General features: G+C 41.6%; 1 protein-coding gene across 1 annotated transcript; it reads left to right on the top strand.

The window, feature by feature from the left end:
* The first annotated feature begins 456 nt into the window (after positions 1–456).
* On the top strand, positions 457–14,477 carry LOC131665083 (attractin-like protein 1). Its single transcript, XM_058936686.1, has 12 exons — positions 457–1,253; positions 5,065–5,412; positions 6,599–6,780; positions 8,072–8,466; positions 8,950–9,551; positions 9,625–10,105; positions 10,228–10,633; positions 10,695–10,838; positions 10,918–11,067; positions 11,142–11,529; positions 11,660–11,882; positions 11,968–14,477. The coding sequence occupies exons 1-12, from the start codon at positions 910–912 to the stop codon at positions 12,211–12,213; spliced, it is 3,909 nt and encodes a 1,302-aa protein (XP_058792669.1). The 5' UTR covers positions 457–909; the 3' UTR covers positions 12,214–14,477.
* Positions 14,478–14,499: the final 22 nt, after the last annotated feature.

Below are 14,499 nucleotides of genomic sequence, written 5' to 3'. Positions count from 1 at the left end.
CAATTTGGAATTCTATGCGGGGTAACTGTGTATTCGATGTATTTACAGTTGATGTAATTCTGTTGAAAAAAAGATTACACGGATTTTGACACCCTCGTTCAAAGAAGATTGCGTTTAGAGTCATTCCTGTTTTCATTCCATACTGCTTTCACTTAAATAATTCTTCATAAAAAAGCGCATCACGCAAGACTCATTATGCAACGAAAATTACCTCGTTTTCTTATCTGCAAAGCTGTACTATGTGGTTGGAAGTAGATTAACGTCAATAGTTTGGGCAAGATGCAGGAATAAAAAAAGAATAAAATTAAATGAGGGATCGCATAATTTGCAAGAATTACTAAAGTTACTTGGTCATTCTCAAGATTTTTTATTTGACTTTGAAATCCCAAAATGGGCCCGGGGCCAATTAGCAGCGCCACCTGCTCTAGGAGGTGGCTCCCTCTCCAAACATCGTCTGCTCCGTTCTGGTTCTTGCAGCCGTCATCTAAAATCTGGCTGTTCCATGCTCAACGAACTCAGGACGCACACACACTCAGACACCTGGTGCAGCATAAGTGTACTGGCCGAGAGATGTGACGAGACAGTCAGCCAAACGCATAGACGGAGTGCGAAGTCAGAGTGGTGAGAGAGATCGCGAGTGTGCGTGTCAGGCAGTCGTCGGCAGAATTGAGAGTAACAGCAAGTGAGCGCCTCGTCTCGAACAACTGCATAACAAGCGTGGTGCAAACAGTGTGTAGAAACCGCTCGTAGTCTTGAGTTACGTTGCGAGAGCAAAGGGCGCGCGCAATGAAGCAGCCAAGCCGGAGCTGGTCGATGTCGCCGATCATCGTGCCGGGACGTCACTGCTAGGAGAGGTTGCACTGATATCTTCGTCAGATAGAGCTCGGAGAGAGATGGGAGTCGAGCAAAATGGCAGAGGCAGCGCGGATGTTTTTGTTCCTGTTTAAATCCAAGTACCGGCGGAAACGAGGCCGAGGCGGAGACGATGCTCTCTCGCGGCTGGCACTGTTGGCCGTCATCTGGGCGACGCTTCTTCGTTGCGCCGCGCCCCTCGAGAGCTCGCAATTGGCCGCCGCAGCGGCCGCTACTGCCTCTTCTTCGTCGCCGCAGGGCCCACTGGCCACCGTTGCCAATGCCTCCTCCACGTGCCACGAGCCGGACAACTGTTTCAATGGGCACTGCGTCAATGGCAGCTGCCTGTGCAGGGAGGGTTGGCAAGGACCCAATTGTCAATACTGCGCCAGCAAAGTCAGGTCAGTCAGCAGGATCGTCGCGTACGCTTTGTACTTTTACAACCGCCTCGTCTCTGCCTTTTTTACCCCCTCGTTCCCGGTCAAGTCGGTTGATCTGCAATCTCATCTGATAAAGTATGTCTGCAGTGCTTTCACCTGACAGTCTACATGTAGTGTTTTTGTTGAGGTTAACAGTGCTTCTTGCTGTATATCTGTATCAAGAGGGGCTCTCTCCTCCAATGTGAGTTGCTTATATAGCAAGCCATTGAGATTTGCTGTATGCAAACACAGCATGTCTCTAGGCATGAATCTTAGCTTCTGAAACTTATCAATAAGAGATAACGGTGAACCGATGAAGTTCAACCTGCTAAGTATGGCTATCATGAATTGAATTCAATATTAGTTGATAAACTAGCTATTGAAGACTCTTCTTTGCATAATTTATTTCATAACAACAATTTTATTGAGGTTAATTCTATACAATTAAAGAATATTGTATACATGATTAATTTTGTAATGATGGAAAGAAGGGAAATATTTTTAATATTGTATACATGCGCACTTGACCCTGTCTGTATTTACATTATTTGCACAAGCTAATTACTTGTAGTTTTACTAATCCTTCAAAGAATATTTTGCTTGAACAAATTTTTATATACTGTGTCATATCTTTTAGATAATAGCATTTGTAAATAAATGTAAGAAACATACTGTTGAAATTAATTGGTGGCTTGTCACAGAATTATCTTTATGAAAAATTTTGATAACAAGAGATAGCTTATTAATATTTAGAAAGCTGACTTGGCTTGTCTTTGAAATTTATAGAAGTATTTAAATAATTCAAGCATTTAGTTACAAATATTGTTCTCAAACGCGAGTAGCATTAGCCTTGGCGCGGAAAAAACTTTGTCATGAAAGCCAAATGAGCAATGAAAAATTGTTCTCCACAGATGCCTCATTAAAACTTGATTCGAACAATAAACTCAAAGACCATTACGAAAACATTGTTGCCATCGAGCCACCCCGAAGAGCAAGCAATTCGGTCTATCTGAATCAATAAAATGTCTTTTTCACAGTTTACTCGACTTTAAAATGCAAATTGAAATGCTTGGCCAATTTAGTCGCGAAACAGGAAAAGAGTGGAGTGGAAGAAGTAAAAAAGATCGCTGTACGCGTGAGCCTGAGCCTGGCGGCTGATCCTCGCACGCAAGATGCATATCTCGCCGGTGCAGTCAGCCGATCGAACCGTCGCTGCATACCTTTATGCGCTCGATGACGATGAATTAATATAAATAGCACTGCAAGAGTTGTCCCACGATAGCCATTCAGTGACACGCATGTCGTGACTTGTAACGGTAAAGACCTCGCGCCGTTGCGCCCGCGATGCTCGGTTCTAGCCTACGTACCTATAAAAATTTTTCGGATGATAATTATTCCGAACGCGAACGCTGCCTGCAACGTTTTTTTTTCTTTCCTCTTCCTTAGAGAGGAATTTCGATTTTTCGACAAAAGAAAAAAAAGTATGACTCGCGCGCGCGCGTGCGTAAAACTGGTTCTCGTCGAGTCGGTCAGCCGTGCGTATAGCTTTTGCGCTCGGGTTTTAATTGGCTCTCGAGCCGCTGCAAAAACAATGCAGTTTTGTGTGCATTAATGTTTCTAATATCGATTTTTCCGCCTGGTTAGAGCTCTGTATCGGTCCGTTTTCGCTTCGGCCAGAAACGCCGATTGAATTTTTCAAGCCGTTAATAATAAACGAGTAATATTTACGAGAGCTAATGGAGCCTAGCATGACGCTATATTTGTGATCGATGACAAGCCTTGTAATTGTAAAAGAAAAACTGTCCCGACCGAGTGCATCCAGACGACCGTCAGTTTTTTCGAATAAAACTATAGTGAGTTGCAGTTTTTATCGGCGAAAAGGGAAAAATTTTCGAGCTTTCGACATTGAAAATTATAAAGTCGGCTCAGGTTCGGGATCGATGTTATGTAAAGGTCGCCTCGCGTTCTTAGTTTTATTAAATAAGACTGATCGAAAAGTTATTTGCCCGAGGGTCCGCGCGATAAAATTGTTAATCAGGCAATTTTCGTTGTCCGCCGTCCACGGTTCATGAAACGATATCAAGCAGGGCTGCGCGTAATGCAGAAAGTAGTCCCGTACACAGAGGCTTTGTGTGGGTCGCTAATGCCATTAGGCGGCGTACGCGCGACGACGATCGAAAATGAGCGATGCCTATCAGCGAAGGGCCATTTGAAATTCATATACAATCAACGATTCACCTACTTTTTCCACTGTAGGTGTAGTCTCTTCGGCGTTGCGCAACGCCACGCTTATTATCTCGACAGCCGCATATAAGTTTTCACGCGATTCAACCTTCCGTTATGTTTTCAAGTATGAATTCCTTAATGACCCTCGGAAATTGAACGACCTTACCCGGCCCTGTTACGCAAACTTTCGACCTTTGGTTATTTGATTGCCCGGAAGAAGAGGTCGAGTCAATGTTGTCAGAGAAAACACAGGTAACTTTCCCGAAATTCGCTTAATCAACGAGAGAGAATAAAAAAAGGCCGTTCACACGCGAGTAACCAAAACTCGTGCGTTATATGCGCGGGCTGTCACTCGCTTCGGAGTTGGTCGCCGTTGAATTCGACGCGCACATGATCGGGCTAATTAGGCCGATCATAGCCTCCTCCTCGTCGATGACGCTGTCGCGTCGATCTCTCCCCGCATGCTCGCGCTCGTTCCAGCATTGTTCAATCGTAAAATATTCCCGACGGTTGCAAAGTATCTGCATGCGCGCCTATCCTACACAGCGCTCATTCAGCTATGCGGAATTCGCCAGACTTTCTAAAATTGCGTTGTAGGTTCAATTCAATTTTCGACATTCCGAATGTGACCTTTCTCACACATAGTAATTATAGTGCTATCCTAAATAAATAGAATTCCTAATTAATGGTTTTAAGGCAATAAATGGATAATAAGTGAACGTAAACATGTTCTGAATGAAGAAATGTTGGCCAATAATGTGACAATTTTATCTTATAAAACACAATGCAAGAATTGCACTTTCAAACCACTTCCTAATCAAACAATCCATGTATTATTGCAATCCACTAAAAAAATGTGAATTCTTAAAGTTAGGTTAAAACGGTAATATAATTGTCGATCATTTACGAGGTGACAAAATCGAGCTTCGTTTTCTTGTCATTCACCAAACTCGCTAATCGGATTGCGCTTCAATATTATAAAATATATGGTGAAAAAAACAAACTCGTTGAGTAGCTTGAGCTTAAATGTTTATCAATTTATAATATTGACTCATCTCTCCAAGTTTTCTAAGTTTTTAGTGTTTTTACAATTGATCTTCAACCACTTGTTACTTGATGCAGGGTACACACCAGCGACTTTCAACTTGAATATTCCAAATTTATGAAAAAAAATAAAAATACTATGCTGCATTACAATTCTTTGCAATTTGGATCATTGTGTAATTGAACGAAGATTGGAGCTAAGACTTAACAATCGCTTGCTACATTTTACCAAAGACGCATGTTACCTGTAGTGGTTTACACACTTTAATACCCGATAAACGTATCGAAAATACTCGCAAGATCTTCAGTTCAAATCTGATCAATGAATTTGTCAGTCAGCGCATAGTTAATGCAGACAAGCAAGTGAAAATTGAAGGTTTAATTGGAAAAGACTGGTGACGCATTGGCAGAGATGAGGCATACGATTAAATTAATAAAAAAGAGGGATGGGATGTAATCAATACGATCGCCAAGATTATCCCGTTCTTGACACTATCATGCATGCATACGTACATGCGGACAGGTTATCGGAGCCATCGGGCAGCATCCATGACGGCGTGGGCAACTACACCACGGACGTGAAGTGCTCGTGGCTGATCGAGAGCCGTGCCAATTCGAGCATACGCATGCACATCGAGGAGTTCGCGACGGAGTGCGGCTGGGATCACTTGTACATCTTCGACGGCGACAGCGTGGAGGCGCCGTTGCTTGGCGTCTTCACGGGCCTCATGCACAAGGACGACTACCACATCAGACGGGTGCCCGAAGTTATCGCGCGCTCGGGCAGCGCCCTGCTGCACTTTTACTCGGATGTGGCTTACAACATGAGCGGCTTCAATATCACGTACAAAATCAACGCTTGTCCTAGCAGGTGAGCCTCTCCTCTCTCGGTCTTGACTCTCGGTCTCTGCGCACTTGCGAGGTTTCGTCGACAAGGGGTATGTTCTTTTCTCCAAGCGAGAATCTCTCTTTATCTCACTCGTCTCGGACGTGTACGTCGCCACGTTAATGCGATTCAGACGATGTTTCGCATTGAATATTCCAAGTGGGCGAATCGATCAGCGAAAAATCCACACTGTTGACAGTTGACTATGTTGATTCCACAATCCATACTTCTTATTCATTCTGCTTTCGTTTTTGAAGCATGTTTAAACATTTTTTTCTTTTCCTTTTTTTATTCTGGAGGTTCTGCAGACAGACTATTACGTTTCAATTTTAAGAATTTCATAGATTTGTTAAGCCGAGTCTTTTTAGTGACATTACACAATCAGCCAAAGGCATTTAAAAAATCATCTAAAAGTTTTTCGATAACCTACCCAAATTTCTAAATTCAGAGATGATTACTGCAGCTATTGGAGATATTCGCGAGACTTTGGGCGAGCAACCACTTCGTTAACGACTCATTCCAATCGATGCGCATAACAAAGATTCATCGAGGCGAATTCCAGGATACGTGATCGACGCTGGTCGCGCAAGCGCGTTTTAGCTAGTCCACTTCGAAACTTGATTGTCTGTCTCTCCATCACTCGTGCAAACGTTTGTCCTAGCTCTCTAAAGTCCACGTTGCGCATACTAAGCACGCGAGGCACGTCGCAACTTTCCGCGAAACACGTGAACGTTTAATTATCGGATCGATCGAAAAGACAATGAGAGGAAGGGAGGCTCTTTCTTTCGCGCGTCTCGCGTACACGATTCGAATTGGAATTTCTTTTTTGCGCATCGTACAACCAAGAGAGAGTGAGAGAGAATGAGAGAGAGAGAGAAAGAGAGAGATAGAGAGAGAGAGAGAGAGAGAGAGAGATGTGGACAAAGAAAGAACCAATGCAACCCGGTCGTCTTATACACTCGCAGTGGTCGCCGGTTACTATACGCGGCCTTCTCTCTTTCGTTTCTGCTTCTGACTCATAAGCCCTCCTCGATGTCTGTCGCTTGCTCGGCTCGTAGCGCGCGCGTTTTCTTGAACATCGATGTCGATGACCTTCGCCCTCGCTCGCCTTGTGATTTACGGCGCGGCCTGCTCACCATTTCAATGACCAACGACATTCGCACGCACACAGAGATTCGCACGTGGACTGTTCGGGACATGGAGTCTGCATCGAGGGCGTGTGCACGTGCGACGCCACGTGGATGGGCGAGGCCTGCGACGTTCCAGTCTGTCCCAACAACTGTTCGGCCCACAAGGGCCAGGGCAGGTGCAATCATCAGGGACACCGGTGCGACTGCGAGGCCGGATACAGAGGTACGTATGGCTTTGCCAATCATGCGAACGCCCATTGACGTCACCGACCAATCAAATTGCCAACGGCGTCGCTAATTTCTCAAACGTCCATGTATCTTATTCGCGGCATCCATAATTTTATTATCTACTTTATTAGACACGGCACTTCTAACGTTAGTCATTTGTCTCGCCTGTCTGCATGAATTTTAAATGGTTGCGCGTGCTAAATATCGCTTTGAAAGCCAACGCAAATGCATTTTCTCGGAAACAAATCATATTGTCCTCTTTTCAGCATACGTTATCTTTTTTCTTTCACTATATCCTGTCGAATGAACCCTGTTTAAAAGCAAGATAAACATTTATTGTACAATGGACAATCGAGTGCTGCACAATGTATAGTCCGGAAGCGTTTAAAATCTGCACAAGCAATTTACGCGCTTAAAGTATTTAACTGCATTTGTTTAGTTTTGCCGGAAAGAGTAAGCGCTTAACGACTGATTTCGGCAGTCGTGCACGTAAAAGGAACATTACCGCTTGTCGATAAAAACCGAGCGGTCTGAAACCGCCTTTTTCAAGCTGGCGTTGTTGTGCGAAAAGAAACCATAGCCTGTTGCAACTGGGGTATATCAAGAGGTCATTGACAAGCCCGGCGAAAAGCAAGAGAAACAGAGCTCCGCGCGTAGAAACGAGAACGGCAATGGGTGACAATTAGAATCTCTCGGCAACTGCAGTTCAGATTTGCAGCGCATCGCTCACCGTCGCGACAAAAAATCCGGGGAGTTTCCTTCTTTTTTTATCTATCTTTTTTGACGCTCTTTCCCGAAAGTTTCTGAAATATGCTTGCGCGTCGTCGTATAGCTGACTTTGGGCGAGCAGCAAGCGCGCATGCACATCTTACGACTCGTTTTTCTGCTTTTACATGCGTGCACTTCTCCTTCCCTCCCCGCCTCTTGCTCTCTCGCTCTTTCTGTCGCCGTCGTCGCGCGTACGGTACATACAAGCACCACTTGCGAGCTGGGATAAAATACGCGTGCCTTCTGGAATAGCGCTATTTTCGAGTGCTGCGAAAAGTACAGTGTAGGCGGTGTGGACTTCTCGACTTGCGAGAGCATGTGCAGCAGTTGGTGATGGCATAGTATGAGAGTTCGAGAGCTTGCGAAGCGCAAGACTTTCCTCTTTTAAAGGCGCCAAATGTCACTCGAACGTTGCAGATTAGCACTCTCCTCAAGAGCTTATGCTGCATCCTTCAAGCAGTCGTTTCGCTTGAGCTTTTCCGAAAAGACATGAGCGTAATTTCCGCGACATGTTTCAGGAGCGGACTGCAATCAAACGAGCGAGCAGGGCTATTGGGACGCGATCAACTATAACGACCTGGCTCCTGATGGCTCAGCGAGCCACTGTGCAATCGTTTGGCAGGACTCGCTCTACATTGTTGGCGGCGAGAGCTTTCATCGAGCGAAGATGATCTACGTCTACGACTACAATGGTAACGTGTGGGAGACTCCGATAGTCTCCGGTCGCCAACCACTGCCACGCTACGGTCACTCGTGCGTTCTCTTCGGCGACAAGATCTATATGTACGGCGGTGTGATCGAGAATTCAACGGTCACTAACGAGATCTGGGCTTTCGACGTGTCAGCTAAGCTTTGGGAGAACGTCACCGTGCACGATAACTGTATCAACAAAACCATGTGTGGACCTCTTAAGGTTGATTAACTTTTTATATCTCAATCTTAACTAAAAATCTTGATTTCACAATAATTTTAGAGTTGACTGATAATAACGACGTGCCCTTTTCAATGACACATAGTAAGCGACAGTCTGTTGCACATACACACGCTCACCACAATTTCGTATTTATTACTCAATCGACTAGTTCATACGCAATTACAGAGTGATTTTCTTATAGTGCAATTAATGCCTAACTATATCAATATATAACGATTCATTTACGCAACCGATAAAAAAAGATCAGTCGTTTATATAATTGCTTTGAAGCTTTTGTGCAGGATGTAACTTCTGTATTATCCAATTGATTACACGAATTATGTACTCGACAAAGATATTCTAAAGCGAGAAAATAAATCTTGAGATGCATTTGGGATCGAGGAAAACATTTTGGTTTTTCAAAATAATCGATTATATGACTTTATTACGATGTGATACAAAAAATTATTTTCATTGTTGTAGGTTGCCGGCCACACTGCTAATTTAGTACAGAGCCATGACAAAAAGGAGAAAATGGTGGTGATATTCGGTCACTCGCCGCACTATGGCTACCTAAATACCGTCCAAGAGTACTATTTTGGTGCACGCGAGTGGCAGATTGTCGAGACCTACGGTTTCCCAGTAAAAGGCGGCTACGGTCACAGTTCAGCTCACGATCCCGACACTAATCTCATTTACGTGTACGGAGGCTACGTCTCGGAATCCTTAGCCACTCAGGTCCTTACTAACCGTCTATATTCTTATCATCCGAATCGGCCACGAGAGTGGAGGTTGCTAACATCAGCGCCATCGGCAAGATTCTTCCATACGGCTGCGTTTGTCAGCAAATCACTCATGCTGATATTTGGTGGAAACACGCATAACGATACACTTCACTCGTACGGCGCAAGATGTTATTCCGCGGATACAATTGCTTACGATGTTCTTTGTGATACATGGAGACCGTACAATATGCCTAAGGAGATGGCCGACCTGTCGCGGTACGGACACAGTGCTACTGTGTTTGGAAAGTCAATGTATATTTATGGTGGATTCGATGGACAGATGCTCTCGGACATGCTCAGGTAAGATTAACATTTAACTTGGCACTTTGAGCGCTATAACCAAAGATGTCGTACGATTGGGTATTTTTAACAGGTATACGCCAGGCACCTGCGAGCATTTGCGCAATCATAGTCAATGCTTGAACTCCAAAATAGGCCTTAAATGCGTGTGGGACAAGAAGAAAAGCGAATGTCTACCGATTACGGCAAACTTACGGAACGTCATCCTGTCCGACGACTATAATGACGATCGTTATATGCGTTGTATGGATGACATACCACCCCGTGGCATGACTTCGCACAAGGAGCTATGCAAGCAGCTGGCCGATTGCGTAGCTTGCGTGCAGACGTCCTACAACTGTGTGTGGTGTGGCAAGAGCTGCTCGTATGAGGTCTGCAGGAATATTGCCAACGCCCCCTCCCTTACCGGAATCACCAAGCTCGAGATGTGTGATGCACATAGCGGTGTCGAGTGTTACATGCTGCACACGTGCCAGGCGTGCTCCAGTAATCCCAATTGCATCTGGTCATGGTCGGGCTCTGATAGATGCAAACCACTTTCCGAAATCGCTATTGTAAGTGTCACCGAAGTTTACCCATAGACCGCTTTCGGTATTCGTCCAAAATCTATCAATTTTTATCAGATTGTTTGAAAGAAAAATATTATAAAGTGAAATTATGCCAATATGTGTTCAAGGCAAACGCAAACAATACTATTCCGCCGCAACGCTCGCCGGTGGATATCTGTCGTAGTCCTTGCGTGGAGTACACTTCGTGTCGCAATTGCACCGAGACCGAGTGCATCTGGTGTCAAAATGAAGAAAGGTGTGTTGACAAAAATGCTTACCCGGCAAGCTTTCCTTACGGACAATGTCGCGAGTGGACGACAGCACATGAAAAGTGTCGCAACACGAGAAATCCCAACGAGTGGTGTATTTCGCACAACTCTTGTGCCAACTGCCGAGCAGATCCTGCGTGTGGGTGGTGCGACGATGGCTCAGGTACTGGTCGAGGAAAATGTTTGCCGGGAGGTGCTCGACAGCCGAGTCATAGAAGTCCAGAGAGCTGTCCTCTCGATAGATGGTACTTTACCGAATGCCCATGTAAGTTCTTGTAGATTTATTTTTTGAGCGCAACTTAATTCATGAATTCTTGTTTATTTAGCTTGTCAATGCAACGGTCATAGCACGTGCTATCCCAATAGCAGCGAGTGCATTCAACCGTGTAATGATCTGACGCAAGGACTTCACTGTGAAAGATGTAAACATGGCTTTTATGGTAATCCACTGAATGGAGCTACATGTCAACGTCAGTTTTTTACATTGTTATTAATTAAACAAAATAGTAAATATTAGAATATTCATCTATTTTCATTTTTTGTTTATAGCTTGCTCGTGTAATGAGCAAGCCACTAACTGTACTAGTGAGACTGGAAAATGTTTCTGTACAACGAAAGGTATTATAGGTGATCACTGTGAAAGGTGCGATGTGAGTGGACTTTATCATGGTGATCCAACACATGGAGGATCATGTTTTTGTTAGTACAACCACACGACGCTATATATTTGTACCTGTATTATATAACTCATCTGTATATTTTTTTCCTTCTAGACGATCTAGCTATAGATTATCAATTTACGTTCAATTTAAGTAAAAAGGAAGACCGACACTATCGAGCGATAAACTTTAAGAACTCTCCACCAAAACCTGACGTAGACGCTGACTTTTCTATAACGTGTTCCGTCATCGCCAGAATGAATATAACCATCAAGAGGTCAAACAGTCCAGAAAAACCCTTACTTCTTGGAGCTAACTGTACTAATTTGACGTATAAGCATCGTTTCAGCAAAGCGGACTACAATTTCGGAAACGAGGACAACAATACTCTGACAACTTTCTTTGTTTACGTTTATGACTTCCAGCCACCGCTGTGGATCCAAATCTCGTTTTCCCAGTATTCTAAGCTCAATTTGCAGCAGTTTTTTATAACTTTTTCTACGTAAGTGCCTTGCAAATCAATTTCATCATTTTTTTTTAATCGTTTCAATATTAGATTAGATTAGTTATCGACTTCAATCATCATTCAGTCAGTCCAATCACTTCTAATTTAGGCATGATATGTTTTACAGGTGCTTCCTAGCTTTGTTGCTGGTAGCTGCGGTTCTCTGGAAAATTAAACAAAAGTATGATATGTATCGGCGAAGACAACGATTATTTGTCGAAATGCAACAAATGGCTAATCGTGCGTTCAGCCAAGTGCTTGTAGAAATTGAGAGACGGGACATAAGTACTACCGAAACTGATAACAGTGATACTGAAGCTAATAATACTCGAAAAAAGAAAAAGAAAAAAGTTAGTTTGTTCACATATTTTGAACTTTTTATACAGAAACACTTTAATTCAATGATAATGTATTGTTAATCAATACATTTTCCAGGATGCTCCAAGTCCAATAGCTCTCGAACCTTGCTGTGGCAACAGAGCAGCAGTTTTATCATTACTAGTCAGACTGCCGACAGGCGGTGAGCCGTATACTCCAGCGGGTCAGAGCGCCGGCCTTGCGGTAGCCTCGGCCTTGGTAACTCTTGGGAGTCCCCGTCGGCCCTCACAAGAACTCACCATCAAGGAGCCCAAAAAGTCTCGAAAATCCAGCAGTCAGCATCCGGAGTCAACGTGCATTTAACGGTGAATCATGGAGAGAACGAGTCTCATTTAGGCCTTTGAACTTTGCAAGTTCACATACTCATCACGCGTTTCTCGAACCGTCGAGTGACTCTTCTGTCATTTATGGTCTCCTTCGTACGGAGTATCGCTTTTCTTTCATTCTGTTCTTTTATACTTTTGTTTTATTGTCATTCCTGGTACTTAGGTCCATTAATCTCGTGGTACAAGACTGAATAAACTTTAGACTTCTCCCCCTGATCTTGATGATATACGTAACCGATAGTATACGTAGATATATCGAACAGAAACTAATTTAATGATTGATTTGAGCACAATCGGATAAATAACGTTTCGTTTAAAATTATACCTTCTAAAATAGTTTTTTTAACAACATTGTTCAGTAGTCGATAGTCGCGGAGGAGAAGAGCCAAAAGTGATCTGTACAAAGATAAAACGACGAAGTTGAGGAAATCACGGCGCGAGATTGTATAGATTTTGTAAATATAGTTACTTATCGAATGTCGAAACATTTTTTATTATGCAAGGGAGGCAGATTTTTTAATTAATATACAAAGCTACTGACGTGAATCGCGAGTCTTCTGTATTGGTAAGAGTTACTAAATTTGATAGTGCGATTTCATGACCTTTGTAAAATCGATTCAAATTTTCAAGAAAGCAATTTTGCATGATTAGTTGATAATTCATAACACTAAATTCAAACAGATAATTACATTTTCAATACTCGTGCTTCGACGATTTGTATATATTTCTACATAGTTTTATGCCAAGTTAGAGTCGACAACGACTATAATAATATAAAGGAGCAATTAAAATCGGTGAAAGATATAGTTGTAAAAAATAAGTGTAAATTTTAAATAAGAGATAATGATAACAAGAAGTACAGTCATCTTATATTCGTTTCAAATAATCCATTCAAACTTTTCTTTTTTTGAAATTTCTCTTTTTGTAAAATTTTAATTTCTACATCAGTGCTTTAAATTATTTCCTATTTTTGTAAAATAAATGTTTTCTATTCAGATTTAATTCATTATGAATGATATTATATTAAATGTATTTTATAGAATCTCTTTCAATAAATTAACCGAAATAGGTAATATTCAGCACTGCTTCATTGCTACATGGATATAATATAATTAAAAATTAGATTCAATCGAGGCAGTGATTAATTAATTAATGATTCGTAAAAATATATAAACTGTTTTCTTCAAATTCAATTACTTATATATGAATTCTCTAGAAAACTTGGCTAACGTATGATCATAAATGAAAGCTGATTGCATTGATTGGAATAATTATATTAATTTGAATATTATATAATTAAATGAACGAAAAAATTAAATATACACAATAATCATTCCAGAATTCGTATAGCATATAAAAAAAAGGTTTTACAATACTTAAAATTTTTTAATGAACTTCACGTGGTCATCGTAAAACTAAGCACATTATTTTTCATTAACAGTGTATTCAGCTTAATCTAGTCTATAATGGAAAAGTTGGAGTAGTGGATGATGTATTAAAGGAAACGCGCGTGATAGACTTTTGAAACGCAAGCTTCTTTAAAATGCAATTTGCCGTTAAAGTGCAGTATTTTCTCAATCCACGATATACTCGTCTTGCAATTGCGAACAAACAGAAGCCTTTATTTATACAAGTTATAATTTAGTTTTATTATTGAAGATCTGCATTTTTTAAATTAAACTGTTAATTATCATTGCCGTTGCTCAATCAGTATAATTTGAAAACAGTGCGGAATTTATTGTAATAAGTTTTTAAACTTCTTAAAATTGTATGGTGATATTTTACTTTTAGAGTTTCGGTAGATTTTTTTCTGAAACTTTAAAGAACCGTTAATGATATTTGTAATAAATTAAGTGTACAGGAATTAGTGCTAATTAGTTTACATGTACAAACAAAATTTTACTGTTATTAAAAATCAATTTTGTAATCGAGGCAATATCTAAAGCATTAAAAGATTATTAAAATAACATTAAGTGCAATGCTTTTCCTTGTTTTGAATATGAAAATCAATCTCGACTGTATCAAGACTGTCAAACGGCATTTTGGCTAAAAGAAAGAGAATGAACACGCTATGTAGAAAAATGTTCTTTGGCGACTGTAAGTTAGAGTGCATGTGACATACCAAGACGGCTGTATTTTTATGCTAGTTTCTTAAGTAAAATTACATGCGCTGTATGAATGTTGAGAGTTGCATGACTATTGAAAAACATTGTATTATAAACTGAAGCAAATATTGTTTAAATAAAAATTGATATATATGTAT

Source organism: Phymastichus coffea, unplaced genomic scaffold (genome assembly GCF_024137745.1).
Source record: "Phymastichus coffea isolate CEN01 unplaced genomic scaffold, Cenicafe_Pcof_1.1 PCOF00047, whole genome shotgun sequence".
Taxonomy (NCBI): Eukaryota; Metazoa; Arthropoda; class Insecta; order Hymenoptera; family Eulophidae; genus Phymastichus; species Phymastichus coffea.
The sequence above is the reverse complement of the archived record's forward strand: the minus strand, read 5'-3'. Positions and strand labels throughout refer to the sequence as shown.

Excerpts from the sequence above, each read along its gene's own strand:
- LOC131665083 (XM_058936686.1), top strand. The coding sequence starts at position 910 with ATGGCAGAGGCAGCGCGGATGTTTTTGTTCCTGTTTAAATCCAAGTAC. Across the intron at positions 9,552-9,624 it reads ATGCTCTCGGACATGCTCAG|GTATACGCCAGGCACCTGCG; the intron begins GTAAGATTAACA and ends TATTTTTAACAG. Across the intron at positions 10,106-10,227 it reads CACTTTCCGAAATCGCTATT|GCAAACGCAAACAATACTAT; the intron begins GTAAGTGTCACC and ends TATGTGTTCAAG.